This window comes from Pungitius pungitius, chromosome 14 (genome assembly GCF_949316345.1).
Source record: "Pungitius pungitius chromosome 14, fPunPun2.1, whole genome shotgun sequence".
Taxonomy (NCBI): domain Eukaryota; kingdom Metazoa; phylum Chordata; class Actinopteri; order Perciformes; family Gasterosteidae; genus Pungitius; species Pungitius pungitius.
Window position 1 is genome coordinate 10024088 of NC_084913.1, and position 18467 is coordinate 10042554.

The 18467-nt window shown below is 40.6% G+C and overlaps 2 protein-coding genes across 2 annotated transcripts; one reads left to right on the plus strand and one right to left on the minus strand.

Moving 5' to 3' along the window:
- Positions 1 to 255: 255 nt before the first annotated feature.
- LOC119228077 (phospholipase B1, membrane-associated-like) lies at positions 256 to 12470 on the minus strand. The gene is made up of 43 exons (XM_037487377.2): positions 12344 to 12470; positions 11811 to 11857; positions 11666 to 11729; positions 11522 to 11585; positions 11340 to 11374; positions 10824 to 10890; positions 10640 to 10688; positions 10244 to 10309; positions 10080 to 10145; positions 9957 to 10009; positions 9632 to 9704; positions 9435 to 9542; positions 9244 to 9297; positions 8724 to 8792; positions 8518 to 8604; positions 8384 to 8444; positions 8244 to 8302; positions 8082 to 8155; positions 7919 to 7962; positions 7416 to 7524; positions 7239 to 7290; positions 7063 to 7143; positions 6650 to 6715; positions 6467 to 6567; positions 6301 to 6382; positions 5963 to 6067; positions 5767 to 5862; positions 5584 to 5655; positions 5425 to 5502; positions 5250 to 5310; positions 5110 to 5168; positions 4610 to 4677; positions 4479 to 4522; positions 4267 to 4366; positions 4130 to 4181; positions 3908 to 3988; positions 2995 to 3060; positions 2794 to 2888; positions 2492 to 2573; positions 2172 to 2276; positions 1967 to 2062; positions 1370 to 1444; positions 256 to 1224 (listed from the first exon to the last, which is right to left on the minus strand). Exons 1-43 carry the CDS (start codon positions 12402 to 12404, stop codon positions 1027 to 1029), a joined length of 3225 nt encoding a protein of 1074 aa, XP_037343274.2. The 5' UTR covers positions 12405 to 12470; the 3' UTR covers positions 256 to 1026.
- Positions 12471 to 14568: 2098 nt separating this feature from the next.
- Positions 14569 to 17892, plus strand: LOC119228015 (protein yippee-like 5). The gene is made up of 3 exons (XM_037487273.2): positions 14569 to 14747; positions 15849 to 16020; positions 16122 to 17892. Exons 2-3 carry the CDS (start codon positions 15880 to 15882, stop codon positions 16344 to 16346), a joined length of 366 nt encoding a protein of 121 aa, XP_037343170.1. The 5' UTR covers positions 14569 to 14747; positions 15849 to 15879; the 3' UTR covers positions 16347 to 17892.
- The last annotated feature ends 575 nt before the right edge of the window (positions 17893 to 18467 follow it).

Below are 18467 nucleotides of genomic sequence, written 5' to 3' on the forward strand. Positions count from 1 at the left end.
GGGGGCTGGAGTCTATCCCAGCTGACTTCGGGCGAGAGACGGGGTGCACCCTGGATCAGTCGCCAGCCAATCGCAGGGCGATAAAACACCTTTGTATTCAATTCAATTTAAAATTGAAATGCCGTCCAGCACAGATTATAGTACAACTGAAAGAAAAAGTATTTAGATCCTGCAGAGGACGAATCTAAATGTAATAGTTAAAAGCGTGAGTTTAGAACAAATTATTAGATGTCTTTTTTGTGAAATCTTCTTTAATTATGACAAGCATGAGCAGTATAATCCGCTCTGTAAGAGTTACAGGCTAAGCGTTTATTTATTATTATTAGAGATGCATAAATGTGTAATGTACCATTGTATATGTTGGGGATAATATTAATTATTTGTCCGACTGTCTGAATGTCGCTTCAACAATCATGACTGATCCCAGTTTATATGAATGATTGCAAATAATTTATTCCCAAATACAATAAAAAACTTTCAGTATTAAAGGTATTATAAAAAAAAGAAATCATAAAGGATTACATTACATAAAGGATTACATTACCCATTTCCAAGAATTGAGCAAGGCAAAAATCCGCACACTAGTCATAATACTCATCTTTCCATCCATGAAGTGCACTCCACAACTCTGAATATTCTGGCTGAAAGTATGACAGCACTTTCAAATACGTTTTCATCTTAAATGTCAACTGTATTTAACTGTAAGTCCAATTTCATTTGCCTAAATGGGCTTTACTGTCTATCAGTCTATCCTTAGACCGTTTAATACAATTATAACAGCACTATTAAGTCAAGGTGTAGCCAATCATTTCAGCCTTTACTTTTTCACATAACATCTACTGTTTGATTTGTGTCTAGTTTTAAGACCAGCTAAAACATTGGTCACTTGGTCAAGGCTTAACGTTTAATTGCGAGAAAACGGCCTCATTATTACCGGAATCATTTTGAATATTGAAATGTTGTTTTGTTAGTTATCGTCTTGGTTTGTCCAGTGCAACAAAAAACAAACAATATGTTGCACCTTCATTAAAAAACGGTGCCCTTCATCTCTTCTGCCGACGACATGGCCTGCTTCCTTCTCTTGGCGCTGCAGGAGAGGAAGAGCCAGGTGACAGCCCAGCCAATCAGAAGACCTGTTACGGCCAGCACAGCAGCGAGCCACACTGGCACATTTTCATTGCAAATGACCACGCTGTTAACTTTTGTGAAGATGTAAGGATGCTCCTGGATTGCACATGGGAAAAAAGGTTTTCTTTTTAATCACACCCATTTTAAGAACCTTTATTGCAAATATGCACGAAAAGTACGGATAAATCTCAAGTGGGTCAGTTGCAGCAGGTGAAAAGTGCTTGTGTGGCTGCTTTCTCACCTCAGTGGGACACTTTATGCTATTTCTGGTATTTGTGAAGTTGTTGTATGTCTGTTTTTTACCCACTGGTTCCAACTACAGGGAAAAACAGAGGACATTTGTGCTCAGACCATGACTAAATTGCAGAGAGATGTAGACATGGATGAATTACTAAATGGCCCTCGCAGGCACAGGCCCAGGGGCAACAAGTGTTGCAAAATGTCCCTCAAAATGAGACATTTCAACCAGGAAAAGATGACCACAAACACACATAAACAACCATAAAAACACACAAAAAGAAAGAACTCAACAATCACATAGAGACACAAACAGACTCACAATGACTATGGTAACGTGCAAAACAAATACAAATACAAATCAAAATGACCACAAGATGAAACACAACAACACAACAGGGATTTAGAACACGATAAAGGCACCAACAAAAATAGACTAAACAACCATTAAGTTGTTGTCTTACTCCTGTGCAGGGGAGGCCATGGGGCCTTTCCATGTCTTCGCCCAGGGGCCGATTTCCTTATTTCCCACACATGGACTTCTCTTTAACCTTCCTCTGTCAAAAAGTTATCCATTAATCGGCCACCCTGCCGGACTCACCATGTTAGTCCAGAGAGCTGTAGCCATGTCAGCGTGTCCTCGTTCACTGAAGTGGAAGCAGTCCACAGAGAAGTAGGTGGTGTCGGGTTTGCCGTCCTGGAGAGGAAATAAAACAACATCAAGGGTTTGTTGCTGTACCAAAGCTAGTGTGTATGTTTGTATAGGTCGAGGGGAATGGAGGTTCAGGGCTGCACAGAAGACTTACAGCGTTGAGAGGAAGAATGGAGTTCCTAAAAAAGGGCTGCACAACTGCTGCAAAGTCCTCTCTCCCAGCATAGCGGCCTCCGTACACCAATTTTTCCGTCTCGATCTGAAAGTAAGGTCAGATAAGTTCAAATAAGTCTGGATTATGACTGCTTCCCAAATAAAATGTGATATTTGTGTGTTTGTGTAGTTTCAAAATTCAGATTCAGTGTAAGCACAGATAAACTTCAGTGTGAGTGAAATAACGATAGGCAAATCCCATTTTGAAGGTGGACAAGGGACTTTAATTAGATGATGGTCACATAGATCCAGTCTGTTAACCTGTAGTTCTCGATTGATCCGTTTCATTTCAGCCAGCTCTGGGGAATCCTCTCCTGGTAACAAGAAGCATGGGCAGACAAACCTAAGGACCAGGTGTGAAAACAAAGCGATAATCAATTGAAGAGCCTGGCTTATTGATTCACAGATAAGGTATTCTTTAATAAACACCAGCTGTATTTATCTGCTGGACTGACTGGGAATTAGATCAATGTGTTGTTTATTCAAAGAATCAATTTGTCTTGGACTATGTGGTCTTAATCCATGTAGAATTGATTTGGCATGTTTGGGTCGATCGGGCGTACTTTTGTAACACATTGCACCCCAGGCTATCCTTTTTGAGCCTGCGAAGGCCTTCAATTTCCAGGATCTCTAAGATGTTGACAATCATCTTGGGAACCTACAGCCAGAAGACAAGAAAATGTAAACCTCTTTTAATCTCGGAGATGAAACGATGCATCTTGTCGTCCATTCAAATATTTAATAACGAACAGTTATTATTTTACCTCCTTGTAAAGCATATCCAAGCTCGTCATCAAATGACGGCTGTAGTTCTGAGGTGACAAAGAGACCTGTGGTTTTCAGAAAAATAGAATGATAGAATTACACAGACAGCTCAAAGCGTTTCATTAATCAGGAGTGAACATGAGTCTGTGTTGTGGCCACAGACGAGCAGGTCAATTAAGGCCCATTAAAAGGGAAACTGCCCAAGTTTGTTGCTAAAAAGTGCAAATCAACCAAAGAGCCGACTCCATGCAACATGTATGAGCGCACGAGCAACAACCAACTCTAAGCTGTCACTTTCACAGTCTCAGAGCTCATCCTTAATTGATGCTGTGCTTTGATATTCTGCTTCAAAGCACGCACTTTAAAAGACAGACTACGCTGCGAGGGGAGTAATGGACAGAGGGGGAGATGAAAAACGAAACAAAATGGAAGCAAAATGAGAGAGGAGATAGGAAGAGAGGATGAAGAGGGGAGTGCTTATGAGAGACAGGATGAAGAGGGTTCGGGTTGACCTCTGCGTTGTTTATGCCTCTTGGAGAACAAGGCCTGTCACTGTGCCTCGTGTGCTTGTTTCATGCAGACAGAGGCCGTGCTAGAAGAGGGGGGGCTGGGTGTTTTGTGTGACAGAATGTGCTCATTGAAAAGAGACCATGTCTGCTCTCATCTTACTCTGACACAATAAAACAATTAGGGGAGGGCTGCTCACAAAGCTCGGATTATTCAGCTCCAGTGCACGGTGCCGTTTGGACAGTGATATCATGAGACGGCCCTACACAGGGCATCACACAAAACGGTGGGGTGCGTGGCCACTGTGACATGGCAGGAGACTCTTTTGACCCGGAGGGGTGCTTTGAAAATGTCCTTCACCCACTGGATCATCCTGCTTTGTGGCTACTTCTTAAAGCAACTCACCCGATCATTGCAGTACTGACACAGGTCATTGCCTCCTATAAAGAGGGTCACCAGCTTCCAGTCGTTCTCAAAATCCAAAGTCTATTTTTGATGAAACAGCGGAGAAAGGATAAGAACAATAGGAAGAGATCATTTAAAAAAAAACACTTTGTTGCACATCGCATTTGGGTCAAAAAACAACATCAGTGGATGTTTTAGTATGGAGCCGCATATTAAACTCACAGAGTCATTCTTCATGGTGTCAATCAGCCGTCGGATCTGCCCTGGAATTTCTCTGTGTGAGATTTTACAGGATGACAAAATGCTTAAAACATAAAATGTGATCAACAAAAAAGAAATTTTAAACTCACGCTACTCACGCTATTTTAGCTCCTGATACAGCCATGTTGAAGCCAGTCTGCTTTTGCCCTTGTCCCTTTGAAGCCCCTTTGATGTTAGGATTGAACTTCTTAAGGATATCTGATGTGAAAAATTATGAACATGACTGCACAAAATACAGTTACAGTCCAAACCTGCCATCTAGTGGTTCTGTTGTGCACGATTCAACAACAGAGCTATAATGAGGACTTACTAGGTAGTGTTGTGACAGTTTCAAGAGTTTTGTCTCCTCCAATGCTTTTAATAAAAAACAAAATAAATAAAATGATCATAATGCAATGTACACGTATGCATTGTGCATGTAGATTGTGTGCAGTATCTCACCTCCATGACACCCCTTTGAACTCTGTTCTTAGCCCAAGTAGACTGTTTGCCTTTGCACCAAAGCCAGTCTACATTAAAAAAAAACAGAGATAGATCTGTGACCCATTTCATTAATATGCTCTCTAAACTACAAATAATTCCAAATATGAGAATATTTTCAGATTTTCTGAAGTGGTGTGTAGGCAACAATGCACAAGAAAAGAAAATGCTAAACCAAAATGATATTACGCTCTTTTATTTTCCCAAACTAATCTATTCCATCTCTATCAATAATTAGTGCATCATTTGTGCAGATAAATGAAGTGTGAAGTAACCGATTGGAAAACATAATATGGCTTTACAGGCATAATATGAAACAAAAAGAAATAAGGATTAATACATACATCATATCAAACCTGTGGGGTAAAACCAAAAGTCTTAGGCCAAGCATAATGTGTGCGCCTTGAATTAAGACCATTTTAAAATAAAGACACATCTTTGGTTCTTGGTTACAAACATACCGTTAAAGAGTCTCCCACGGCAGCCACCACTTTGATGTCTGCTGGTCGTAACCTGTGAGCTAAAATACAAACACGAGCTCATTTTACATCGGACCTCTCAAATTTTCCTTCAGGTATTAGTGACACTATGCAATGTTTACCTGAAGTGGGCACTGAGTTGGACGGAGCTGTGTTAATGCAGGAAAAGTCACTGCCCCAATTCTACGGAATGACATGTTTTAGGGATTTATAGTTTGGGCGTTATGCAACAATGAACAATAATTGCATGCCATTTGATAGATGTGCTGAGTATATAAAAAAGAAACTATGACCTACTGTAGGAGGAGGAGGAGAGGGGGGAGGGCCTGGAAAGGTGTAGTTGCTGTTGACAGCAGTTCTAAAAAATGGGTTGGTCTCATAAAGAAATAATCAAAAACATGTCAGTTCACAAAAATGATAACAACCGCATTATAAAGAACGTTGTTTTTCACTCACCTTAGAGGGACACTTCAGATCGATGCCAGATAAGAAGTCTTGTGTAACGGTCTTGTTTCCCACTGGCTCCAACTAGAGGTTGTGAGAGTCAGTGAATAATTGTGTATCTTTACAACAGAAATAAACACCAAACACCCCTAAATGCAATAGCAGGACATTTTTAAATAATAAAGCAAATCCCACCATGTTGTTCCAAAGAGCCCGAGCCATGACAGTGTGAGCTTTCTGGCTCAGATGAAAACAGTCAGGTGAAAAGTAAGAGCGATCTGGCCGGCCATTCTTTTAAAAAGAAAAGGAATAAATACATTAAAAATACACAAATATATTCAGGAATAAAAACTTAATTAAGAATATGGAACGTTTCAGGTGTGTTTGTTACCTCTAGCTTGGGGAGGAAAACCTCCCTGAGGAAAGGCTGCAGCACCACAGTGAAGTTGGCATGAGTGTCATACCGCCCGGAGTCTATTAGCTGTCCCATAGCGCGCTGGACAGAAAGACAGAGACAGAGATAAAAGACAAGTCTGACCTTTGAGTGACATATTAAGCCCTTTTCATACAAGAAATGATGCTTCACATTCCACACAAGGGCATATAGACAATACATTGGAATTAAACTAGAGCAAGTTATATAAACAATGCAGTAGATGCTAAAACATAATAGTAAAGTGCTTAAAAACCTAATAATAAAAAGATAAAAAGCTTTCTTTTGCTGGCTACCTGATAGGCTTTATTGAAGTCTTTGACTTTCTGGAGTTCAGCAGATCCCTCTTTAGGCTTAAGTACACAGGGGCAAACTAAACTGAAAAAAAACATCCGAACCGTTAAAGAATAACTTGGTCAGTTTGTTTTTGTTTTACATAAGCAAAATAAAAAAATCACTGACTTTACAAACCAGGTTGGACAGCCCAACGCTTTATCGCTGTGCAGATCACGCAGTGGAACAATGTCTAACAGCTCTATCAGATTGACAATGGCACGAGGCACCTAGATGATCCAGAGCATAACGTTTGTAGATTGAAAGTCATTGGGCTCATGACTTTAAAATTGCAATTGACAAAAAACCTACTTCTCTATGCAGTATGTCTAGAGCTCGGCCGATATGAGCCACCACATTCCTGGGTGAGAACAAAACCTGTGCAAGTACACAAGATCCATGACATATTTAAGGGGTTTCTTACACATTTATGATGTTTTTGCAGTGAGGATCAAAACAAGCAAAGTTTTTGAAAAGTCACTTTGATTTCTGGTAAAATTGTGACGGCCATTTTTCTGTATTTTCTGGCATTTTAAACAAATTGTTTGTAAACGCTTAGATTATCAGGGTTTTATGGAAATGTCATCGGATTGTACATCTATATTTTTTGAAGATAATACGAGATTATACAAAGCAGATCAGCATTTTCATGGGGACAAAGACAAGCATTTTGACAAAGAAAGTACAACCAAGAAATGATTGCAAAAAGCTTAAGTAGCGCTCACGCTGTCTGTGCAGAAGTCACATAGGTCATTGCCACTAATAAACATGGTGATCACTTTCCAATCGTTGTGAAAGTCAATACGCTGTGAAGGAGATAAGAGGTCAATATTCAGTTCATTGAAAAAAGAATGGAATACAATGCTGATGATGTTTTTACCGTAGTTTACCAGTGCCTTACCGGATCATTTTTCATTTTGTCCACAAGTACAAGCACCTGTTGCACCATGTCACTAAAAGTAGAAAGGGTTGATAGTAAAACTATTGTGTTTTTGTGCTCTCCAAGTTCTGCTGACGTTTTATTTATAAAGATTAAAAGGGTTAAGTAGGTGTAAATAACACTAATATTGTCACTGACCCACTGTTGGCTCCTGCCACAGCCTGATTGAGGAAGGCTTTAGGAGAGTCTTCGTTACCCTGCCCCTCTGAGAAGCCAGTCACGGAGGGGTTAAACTCCCTCAGGATGTCTGCACACCACATACACAGGAAAGATTAGAAAAAGCAAACATATGTCTTTTTTTGCCAAACCACTTATTGGATTTCTGAAGTGCTTTTGAAATCAACAATTAAAAACCTCTGGTGTATTTCTGAATCATTTTATGAAAGGCTATTGCAGATGTAAAATTATAAAATGTATAATCAAAGTCATCATTAAAATACATAACTTATTCAGGGGACTGAGACATAAAAAGGAGGACTGCAGAAGCCTAATGATGGTGATTCAAATCAGCAGTTGGTATAGTTAGTGGTACAATTGGCCAATGATGGACATCTAATATTTGATTAGATAAACCTTATGTCTTTACATTTTAGGCCAAGCTTTTGCATTTGAATGTCTTAATAAATAAGAAGTTGACATACTTGGCAGAGTGGTCACAGTGGTAATGTTTTCATCACCACCAATGCTGCAAATTGAAGAAACAATTTGTTAGTTTCAAATGCAGCTCATGAATTACCACATGAATTGTTAATATTTTCCCATACTATCACTATTAGAACAAAGGTGTACTTTAGCTTAACCCACCTCCACGACAGTCCCCTGTACTCAGTAATAACTAACAGAAGGCTGTCGGTCTTGGCGCCCACACCATTGGCCGCCTGCAGCAAAACAGCAGATATGACATCACGCGACCAGCGTAGAAGGTTTTGATTGGTCGGAGAGAAGCAGGGAAAGGGTAACACTCACTGTCAGGGAGTCGCCGACTGCTGCCACGACCTTGACATCTCCAGGTCGGAGTTCATGAACTACACCGAGAATGAAGCGGTTGGATTGAACTACATTTCCCAAAAAACACACAAACAGAATAAGAGCAAAAAGGTACCTACCTGAATTGGGGATTGCAGGAGACGGACTGCGGTCTGTGCAAGGGATCTCAGTACCCATGACCTGAAAAACATACAAGACATTTGACTAAGTTTAACTGGACTTAATGTGTTGCCACTTGACTGGAAGAACTTACAGGATCAACTAGTGTAGAGGCCTGGCTGTAAACTTTGCCTCTGTTTTCAGTGGGGGAATTTTTGTTTGTGCGCAGGAACGGTCGTTCCTGGGATGAGGGGTGAAAAGAAAGTTGCGGTTCAAACCGTAGCATCAGATTAAATCATGATTACATCTTTGTACTGAAATATGTCTCTGCAGAAAGTGTTATGTGAGGCCCTTCCTCACCTGGGTGGGGCAGGGGAAGGTTATGACACCCGGGTCCTTGACCTCTGCCTCACCCGTCGATGGCTGAAGCTGGAAGATGAAATGTTCCGATTGGTTAATATCTCGGGTTCAAGTGGGGGTCATGCTGTTACATCATTCTTGCTCATGCATATATATATATATTCATGCAGAATGAGCAGTCTTCCCATAGAGCAATCTCATCAAGTTAATCTTTACATCTCCTATCTAATCTCACACAGAGTTATAAACGTTCAATTTATCATTGTTTCATCTTTCTTTTGCTTTCAGAGATTAGACGTTTTAGCTGTTTCCTCATTTTCAAATGATTTTTTTAGGGATTAAGTTTTTATCATTTGGCCTTTTATTGTACGGACAGAGAGAGAGGAAAGCAGGAGGGGAAAAAAGCAGGAGCGGGACAATATTAATGTCAGAACTACATATGGATCTATAAATGCTGATGCACACATACTGTAAACTACCCTGTAATTAATATTAAGGACTTTGAGTAAGAAGAACTTACGATGTTTGTCCACAGCTGAACAGCTAGTTGGTTGAGGTCAGACGCTGTATCCTCCTACAAGGAAACACAATACATGCTGGTTACACATTAGCCACGCTACGTCTTTCATGCATTGATACTGCGTGCCATAATTTAGAGTCATCAGTATTGTTGATTACAACTGGTGTCGGGAAATCATTTTCTTTACTTACAGAATCTGATATGGGTTCAAGGATAACTGGCTGCGGCTGCAACACAGCAGTGAAGTCTGCGCTTCCACCGTGCCACTCTGGATTTTCCAAGACATCACTTAGAGATTCCTGAAGACAAGACAAATGGATGTGTGTCTAGCAAGTAAATAATGCATAGATGACTCAGATGAGCCAACATTTTTATTCATGGATTTTACCTGCAGCATTTTCAGAAGAGTCGCTTTACGTAATCGCCAGTTTATGCTTTCATTCCTCATACACTGACATCTGCTACAAAATCAAAATGAAACTCATCACTGCCACCTGCATTTTATGACAAACAGTATCACAACACAATAGAATCTCATTCAATTCAATGAGAAGTGTCCAAACCTTTGACTGGTACTATATATATATATATATATATATATACATATATAATACATAAGAAAAGGTCTTCTATTAAGTCAAAATAAATGAATAAATATATTATGTTTATCAGATATCAGGTATTTTGCTAGATTAAACATTCAAAACACTCACTTCTCCTGATGAATTGAGCTCCAGACCACGACGTGAACCAAAGTGTGATGCAGCTGTGAACGTACACCCGGCAATTTAATCACTGTTCATGGAGCAACTTTATTGAACAAAAAGAACAAATACCTTTTTCTGTAGCAACTGCAGAGCTGCTTCCACTTCTTGGACTACAGCATCAACATCTGCCGCAACCTGAAGAGTAAAAGAAACAGTTGTAAACTCGTAACATCCTCTTAACTGGTACGTTTGCTACATCAAACACACAATTTAATTGTAGTTATGCATCTTACGTGGGATGAACAGGCACATGTGGAATCTGCCGGGACCAACAGCAGCACAAGCTTCCAGTCTGTCTGCTGCACGGGCCGGATTACAGTCAAAAAAACAAAAAAATACTTTTCAATTTAACTTGAACTTGAACCCTAGTGCCTCGTCTTACCTATTTACCTATGATCAATTCGTTGGCCTTAAAAAAAGTGATTACAATAAGCATACGGATAGGCAAAGAGCAAATATTTAGTGATATGCGCATTATGACTTGTTTGGGAAACTTAGCGCTTGACTCAGGACTTGATTGCAATGGCCTTTTAGACTCTTTTGACTTTAGTCGACCCTCTGCAGTGCAGAGAGTACAATTTACAAAAGTTGTTCTTGCTCTCAATTGTTATGACCGGGTTAATGTGTACCTGATTTGAAAGGGAGACGGACAGTTCCTCAGCTTCCTTCAATAAGCTTCTGCAACACACACATACACATAACCCACCAGTAGTAATATCCTCATCAGTGTGAGTGTGTGTGTGTGTGTGTGTGTGTGTGTGTGTGTGTGTGTGTGTGTGTGTGTGTGTGTGTGTGTGTGTGTGTGTGTGTTACCTGGGCTGCACGGAGGTCGGATCCACGTGTTGGGTGATGACTTCAGAGTTAAACATTGACACCAGCTCTACTCAACACACACAGACACAATCCAACTCCAGTGTGTAAGATACTTTACAATCAGACCGTAAAGGCGTAAAACAAGACGCTTCTACTCATGTGCAACTTTTGCCTACTTTTATATGAAATGAAGGTCAACAACCAGCGTTTTTTGCCCCCTTATCTTATCTTTAAAGATAAACAATCCAAATCTGGACAACCGGATTCTAAAAACCTTTACTACAAAGGCGCTGTGTCTGGCAAGTCCTGACGGCGAACTTGAACTACGCCATTTACATTCAGCAGCATACTGTTGGTGTTGATACCTACTGTTGTGGACAAAGCATTAAAATGTCTTGTCTTAGATAGATATACAGTATATTTACTATTTTCTAACACCAAATTGCCTTTTAGCTCACTCTACACTTAATTTCTACTTGTTTGTAAACCCTCAGTATTTGAGAGGCATGGACTTACCAGCAACTCTACTGACGACTCTGGAGGCTTCATCCCTAATGAAGAAGACGGACATGTTTTCCTGAGTAATTGTGAGTCAATTACGGTTTTAGAATATTAGCTTCCTCTGTGAGGTAACTCAGTCAAGGCGCCACCTTTGTGTATTTCCCAAGTATATGCGCATAGAATTTCCGTCTGTGTACCTGTGTAAGAGAGGAGTTCCCAAGACATGAACCGCTGAGATGTCTTCAGGTCTGAGAGTATGAACTGACGGACAGGAAGAAAGGAGACTTGAAATCCGAACGACGTTTAAGTCAGATTAATATGATTGTTGATGATTGTGGTACCTGAAGAGGATGTGGATAAGGGGGCAGGTATCGGCGAGCAGAGTATGGACATGTAGCTTTCAGTCTGTAGCACAAAAGAACAAATCCTCAGACTGTCATCGATACAACACACAGTGTGTTATTATTACATCCTGTTACACTGTACCTTCTCTGTTGATAGTTTATTTTTTCTTACATCCACGTTGACAGCATCTAAATGTGACAATAGAAGAAAAATGACTGGAATACGCTTGGGCAAAGAGGGAACATTTCGATCTTAAATTAAATCTCTTCTAATTTGTACAAAGGGTTAAAGTTGACTGTTGAGCATAAAAGTTAGACGGTAACAACAAAATGTTCATCCTCCTTTAAATCTGTTTCCCCTCAAATCTTGCAGCTTTAAACTTGATACATTTAAAAAAAAGGATATTTGTAGATGGAGGGCCAAGTTCTTGTTAAAATGTTTCTTATCATTTGCATTATTCAATGAGTTCAATGCAGAATATTTGAATGATGACTTAACTTGATTTTTTTATTTTAATGCATTTGCATATCAGCAAAAATAGACAGAAATGTAACCAAAATCCAATAATCCTGTAACAATCTCATAAGTACAGTTGTATCTTTCACTTAAATAAGGAATATTAAATGATTCAGTACAAACAATAAATATGAATATAGGCATTTTCTGTACTCAACCTGTGAACTGAGCGCAGGAACCAACAAGGGCTGCCAGGATGATAAGTGCCGATCTAGTCATGGTGAAGATACCGAGAGCCTTCCTCACTGAGGCTCCGTTGTTCAGCCGGTGTGGGGAGGGGAAAAGTGGCCCAGTGTTTTATAATGGCTAAAAACCTTGTGTAAAAAGAAATAAAATTGTGTTGTTTATTGTCGTATGTCCCTCTTATCAGATTATTTGGATAACAATCAGACAAATTCCAAGTCATACCACCAGCTCACTATCTCTGTATTTATTTGTCAATGTCTATCAACGGACAAAACTGACAAACCAACTGAGTTTATTGCTATTACTGTAAGAAATGATAAGGCACATATGCATAGTACGTTCATTGGGTGTAAACACACCTCCCTTTGTGAATCACACCACCATCATATTTTTGTTTCTGCATGTTAACAGCTAGACAGTAATCCTGTTTGTCCTAATATTCAAATAAAATGATCATGAAATACCATTCTAATTGACAACTTTAAATCATATCGACCAGATGTTACTTTTTTAACTTGCTGTTTTAAGTTTTTTTTTTTTGTTTCTTAGTTTTCTAACATCTACATTGTCGATAAGGTCAGGAACCAGACTGCAAGGCCATGACAAAAGAGGCAGACACGCACAACCAAGTAAATATTTATTTTCTTTAAATAAGCTAAAAGACAACTTAAACAAACCTGGGTATGTCCATAATCTTAGTAGTGAGTTGTATAGTGTGGAACAGAACAATAATCTTAAATACAAAAGGGGGTGTCAGGAAGGCCACCCCCAACACAAGAAGGTTTTTAACACAAGGCTGTGGCATAAAGGGCCGATGTGCTGCCAGGGGTACTGATCGCCTCAGGTCAATCCAATCCCCTGATGACCCTTCGTTAGACCTGCAACACCTGCAGGGAAAGCAGCCACGAGGCAGGGTCAAAAAGCATTTGAGTGGAATGAACTCAAACAACCATACATGCTCTGCCTCTTAAGCTCTGGTTATCTTTTTTTTTTTACAGAGTAATACGTCATTATTCATATTGACAGAATAATTAAATCAGAAGGATAAAATGCTAGTGCCCAATTTGACTTCAACACATCTTTAATGTTTTGCTCTTTAACATCAAGTTATGCTAGTGCTGCAATATTCACAAGATATATAGTTATATAATTATACGTTAACAACCAGCAATTTAGTGAAACTGGGTTGGTTCAGTTTTGGAGATGTGATCAGATTAGATTGCTAAATACTTAATGAGTTTGCCCTAAGATTAGCTTTAGTGATACCCTGACCCTTGGAGTTAAGTTATCTTGATGTTATGGAGTTGTCTGATTTCCATCAAGCAGCTGAACACGTTCATAATATTGCACCAAATAGATATACGTCAACAAGGGCGTATAACCACGCATTCTTTGGGGAGGGGGTCCCAATATATAGCAGAACATTTGTAAAAATATAGGTTCTCCTTTTATGAACCCTGTCAATGGATCGGCCTCTTGTTATGTCTTATTTCTTTTCAATTCATTTCCGTTTGTTAAGAAAAAGTGTGTAAATCTACACTTGTGTGATTTTGTTTGAAACCAACTTGCATCCGGCGTTGTCATGGTTACCCATCACTTTTTTTCACCAGTCAGTTGAGAGCAAAGAAAGTAACGTTAGTTAACTTGTGGGAGAGGAGGTAGAGTAATGGAGGATTTGAGGTTACCTAAAAAGCGGAGAAAACTGGGCCAGCAGCCGAGCTTGATACCGAGATAAATGTGTAAGCAAATAAAACGAGTAGCTTCGTAAAAGCAGAATATTAAATGGTAGATCATGAAGGTCAATGTAGTCCTCGAAACTATGTTGGAAATGTGCAAATGTTCATCTATAAATATAGAATTGTAGGCAATGCACTACAAGGGTATTCATTTGGACCCCCCCCAATGTCTAAAACATGGTTACGCCCTTGCACCAAAACCACCCACTTTGCTATTCCTCTTTGATATTCCTGTTAACTCAAGAGTCAGGGCAGATCTTTTTTGCTAGCAAGGAAATCAAAGCTGATGAAACGTCTAATTTAAGATAACATTTTCCCGCCGATACTCTTGCAAGTCAGTGAAACTTTGAATGCACGCAATCCACATGCAACGATGACGTTTTGTTTTGATGATGTTTTCACCCTCTCTGCTGCCTCCTGGCGGAGCACCTGCGGGCCGCTGCAGCACGCGCCGTGACGTCATCACCGGATGTTGATACCAGCTCGGGGCGCAGACAGGAACAGCTGAAAAAGAAAAACAAAGCAGTGGCGACGACGACGGCGAAAAACAACAGATGTGCGTCTAAAATATAGCTAAAATCATCGGTGACATTATCGCTGTCGCGGACATTTTGTGGCCCTGGGACAAAAATATAAAAAGGTAAGATGCCGTCATGTGGAGCTCAGAAGAATGAATAGGTTTTTGTTGTTGTTCGCCTTGTTCACCACCGTGTCGTCGTTGTAGCTTTTTAGCTCGACGGCTAATGCAACGTTAGCTGCTTTAAACTTTATATAACAGCTCGCGGCTCCTGGGCCAACACGTTCAAAACGCCGAGGCGGAGCAGCGGGTGTGTTTCCTGTGGGCGGTTAGTCAAAAGTTGGTGTCTTTTGAACAGTTTGTTTGGATACACTTCACGGCGGCTTTTATTTACAGCAGAATGCGAAGCTCAGCTGCCACCTACAGTCAACAATCCTCATGGCACGTCAGGATCTAAAAGTACTTTAACCCGGCAACGGCTGAACAAAGAGTAACAACGGCAAGACGAGGTGTCACAAAAGCCTTCATATATAGTTTAGAAAACACCAATAGGCCTAATGGGTTTTTCTTTAAGACTTTTTGAATTTTTAAAAATGTCCTGGATTTCTGCAGCAACGCAGGTAAAACATTACTAAAACAGTCATGGCCTTTTAACGTTAGTTAAACGCAGAAAAGGGGGTAACAAAGAATACATCTGGTTATCAAATTAACTTAAAATTGGTTTTTATTGTGTTGACCGACATGTATCACTCAATGTATAAATGTATTACATTATTATTGAAATATAAGAAACTTGTATAATCAACCTAATTCATGCATGCTACTCTTTCCGTATTAGATGTTTTTCTCATTCAAAAGATTTTGCATTTTTGCTAAGTTTGTTTGGGGGTTATGGAAGTTCCATTTGTGGGTTTTCTAGACCCGGGTAGTCGCTGTTTATCCTTCCAAAACCCAAGTAAAGCCTCACAACATTTCACAGCATGAGGGAGAAAAAAAATGAGCATGACCAAGACAGAGATGAGGAAAACAAGTAAACAGAAAGCATTTGGTCCTTATTTCCTTGTGGTCAACTTCAGCAAGTGCAGTTATCGTAGATACCAGATTAGAAATGTTTTTAAAACCCTGTTATTGTGCTACCGTGGGTTAGGTTTCTCTACTGTTTGTAGTCTACTCCTGTTTTTATTGGAACTTTCCAACAATACATTTTTTTCTGTCTTGTTATAGTCTCTGGCCAGTTGACCCCAGAGATTTGACCATGGGACGCATCTTCTTGGACCACATTGGCGGAACTCGCCTCTTCTCCTGCGCCAACTGTGACACCATCCTGACTAACCGGTCTGAGCTTATCTCAACTCGCTTCACGGGAGCCACGGGCCGAGCGTTCCTCTTCAACAAGGTACGGAACCACAGCGTCCGCTACCTGCCACGTTCACCCCAAGTGAATCGGTGCACAGCCATCCAGCATCGAGATCAAAACATGAGCTTGTGTCTCAACAGGTGGTGAACCTCCAGTATAGCGAGGTGCAGGACAGAGTGATGCTGACCGGCAGACACATGGTGAGGGACGTCAGCTGCAAGAACTGCAACAGCAAGTTGGGTTGGATCTACGAGTTTGCGACCGAGGACAGTCAGCGCTACAAGGAGGGGCGTGTCATCCTGGAGAGGGCGCTGGTCAGGGAGAGCGAGGGCTTCGAGGAGCACGTCCCCTCAGACAACTCGTGAGCCGCTCGTCCTGGATGACTTAGACGCTCGTTCCCGTGTCCTCCTGCCCCTCTCCTTTGCCCCCCCCCCCCACCCCCACCCCCCTCCCCTCCCCATTGCGCTGCACGCCATCAACGCAGACTTAGTGGTGAGCAAAGTTCGGGGCTTCAGCCTCCACACCCGTTCCCTGTCTCCAGCCTACGACCTTAGACCTCTGCCGATGACAATAGTGATTTGCTGGCTCTACTTTTGCTGAATATGCTTCCTAAAATGACTTCCTCATTTATGTAGCGGGGCACATCGTCCCGAAACAGCGGGTAACACTGATGGGCATCTGTAACTACACACCTCCTTTCCACCACATCACAAGGCATGCTCCACACTTTTTTTTAAAAATGTGGTTATCAAAGACGTGTGTGATAATAGACAAGGTCAGTCACACAAAATAGACATCGCTTTGTTGTTTTTAGGTAACTAGAGGCAGGAGAGCTGGGATTGACATTTCAAGAGGACACAAAGGGGCGTTTAAAGGCGATGATCCGAACAGCACAAAGTCGTACAATTCATCCAAAAAATCAATTCAGTTGTCCCCACTCTCCGTCCGTTACCGTGGATTCCTTGTCTGCGTGGTGAGCCCGCGTGAAGGCCAACGTGTCACTTCGGTGACTTGTGAGGAACATGCACCTTCCGGCCATGTGTCGTTACGCGTGACGGAGGAGGAGTGGCTCCTGAGACGTGGCCGGCTGCCACTTTAAGGACGTGATTGTGAACGGATTGGTCACGGAAGCGCTTCAAAGGGGTAAGTCAGGGAGAAAATAGGAGACAAGTTTATAGGTAGTCCCTGGAAAAATAACTTGGCATTAATGCTGGAAACAACACATTGGACATGTTTAAATCAAGCCTTAGATTGACTGTACTTGCTTTCGGGGTAGTGACCTATCCATCTTTTATAGGCCTCGGCTTTGGGCACATTTGGTCATAAGATGACTTGTTTCTTACAACACAAAACCAGGCAAGCTTTAATGCAGTTCATTAAAGTTGACTCTTTGTCCTTCGACTATGCCAGAGACTTTGTTTTATATCATCAGTGTCCTTTGGGGATTTCAATGAAAATGTCAAATTTTAACAAAAAAAAAACAAGCATCTGAATGTCCCTGACATTTAAGGTTATTTTTGGAGATGGTTATAGTGTGGCATGACTGCAGCATGCATGCCCGGGGGAGGGGGGGGGTTATCAGAAAGGTCCAGCGTTTACTCGCTGTCCTTTCTACAAAAAAAAAAGAGATAAAACTGGACAGGACACCGAAGAGTATCCATAACCCCTCAAGTCCATGCAGTGTAAAGCTAATGGCCATGACGGGATATTGTCATCATTTTGTCGTTCATTTTTACAATTTTATTGATAGAACGTTGTTTTTATTTGAACTATGATTATTTTATTTGCTGATTCTTTCATCGTATATATTTTCGGTTCTGGAATATTTAGAGAAAAAAAAAGTTTGTTCTTGAATGGCTATTGCAAGTTTTTCTTTGATGTGACTTCTAAATAAACATGTAGTCTTGCTGAGTTCATTTTTTTTTGGTCTTATTTGCAGCTCAGAACTCCTCTGTCTGTCTCCACATGCATAGAGTCCTGTAATAATCAATGTTTGTGAATACAGTTACAAAGTATTTTTCTATAGAAGAGAAACTACTCCTGAACACATGGCTATGATTGCTGTGTGATGCCAAATTACATTTTTATACTTACTTCTTCCTTCTTCCCTAAAATGTGGTTTTAACTTAACAAATGTGGAAATATGCCAATTTAGTGAACAACATTTTTGTGCTTGTTCACGTCCATAAACCATCTCTTGACCTCTAGGTGGCAGCAGGATGCTGAGAGACAGGATCATCCCTGAAGACGTGACGCATGATGAGTCCCTTACCTGACTTTGACATTAGCCCCCTCTCAGCTTCACTGCAGTCTGCAAATTTGTAGCATATAGTATATATATAGTATATATATGTGCATTTCAATTCAATTCCTAATTCTGAATGAGTAAAGCAAACAATGTTGACCATAATAGAGCCCATCCAAACTGACATGAACCTATCCGGTATTCTCTATGAATCACCTACGATGAAGAGGTTTGACTGCAT

Excerpts from the sequence above, each read along its gene's own strand:
- LOC119228077 (XM_037487377.2), bottom strand. The coding sequence starts at position 12,404 with ATGACTAGATCGGCACTTATCATCCTGGCAGCCCTTGTTGGTTCCTGC. Across the intron at positions 11,730-11,810 it reads ATAAACTATCAACAGAGAAG|ACTGAAAGCTACATGTCCAT; the intron begins GTACAGTGTAAC and ends TTTGTGCTACAG. Across the intron at positions 5,863-5,962 it reads TTTTCCTCCCCAAGCTAGAG|AATGGCCGGCCAGATCGCTC; the intron begins GTAACAAACACA and ends TCTTTTTAAAAG.
- LOC119228015 (XM_037487273.2), top strand. The coding sequence starts at position 15,880 with ATGGGACGCATCTTCTTGGACCACATTGGCGGAACTCGCCTCTTCTCC. Across the intron at positions 16,021-16,121 it reads GAGCGTTCCTCTTCAACAAG|GTGGTGAACCTCCAGTATAG; the intron begins GTACGGAACCAC and ends GTGTCTCAACAG.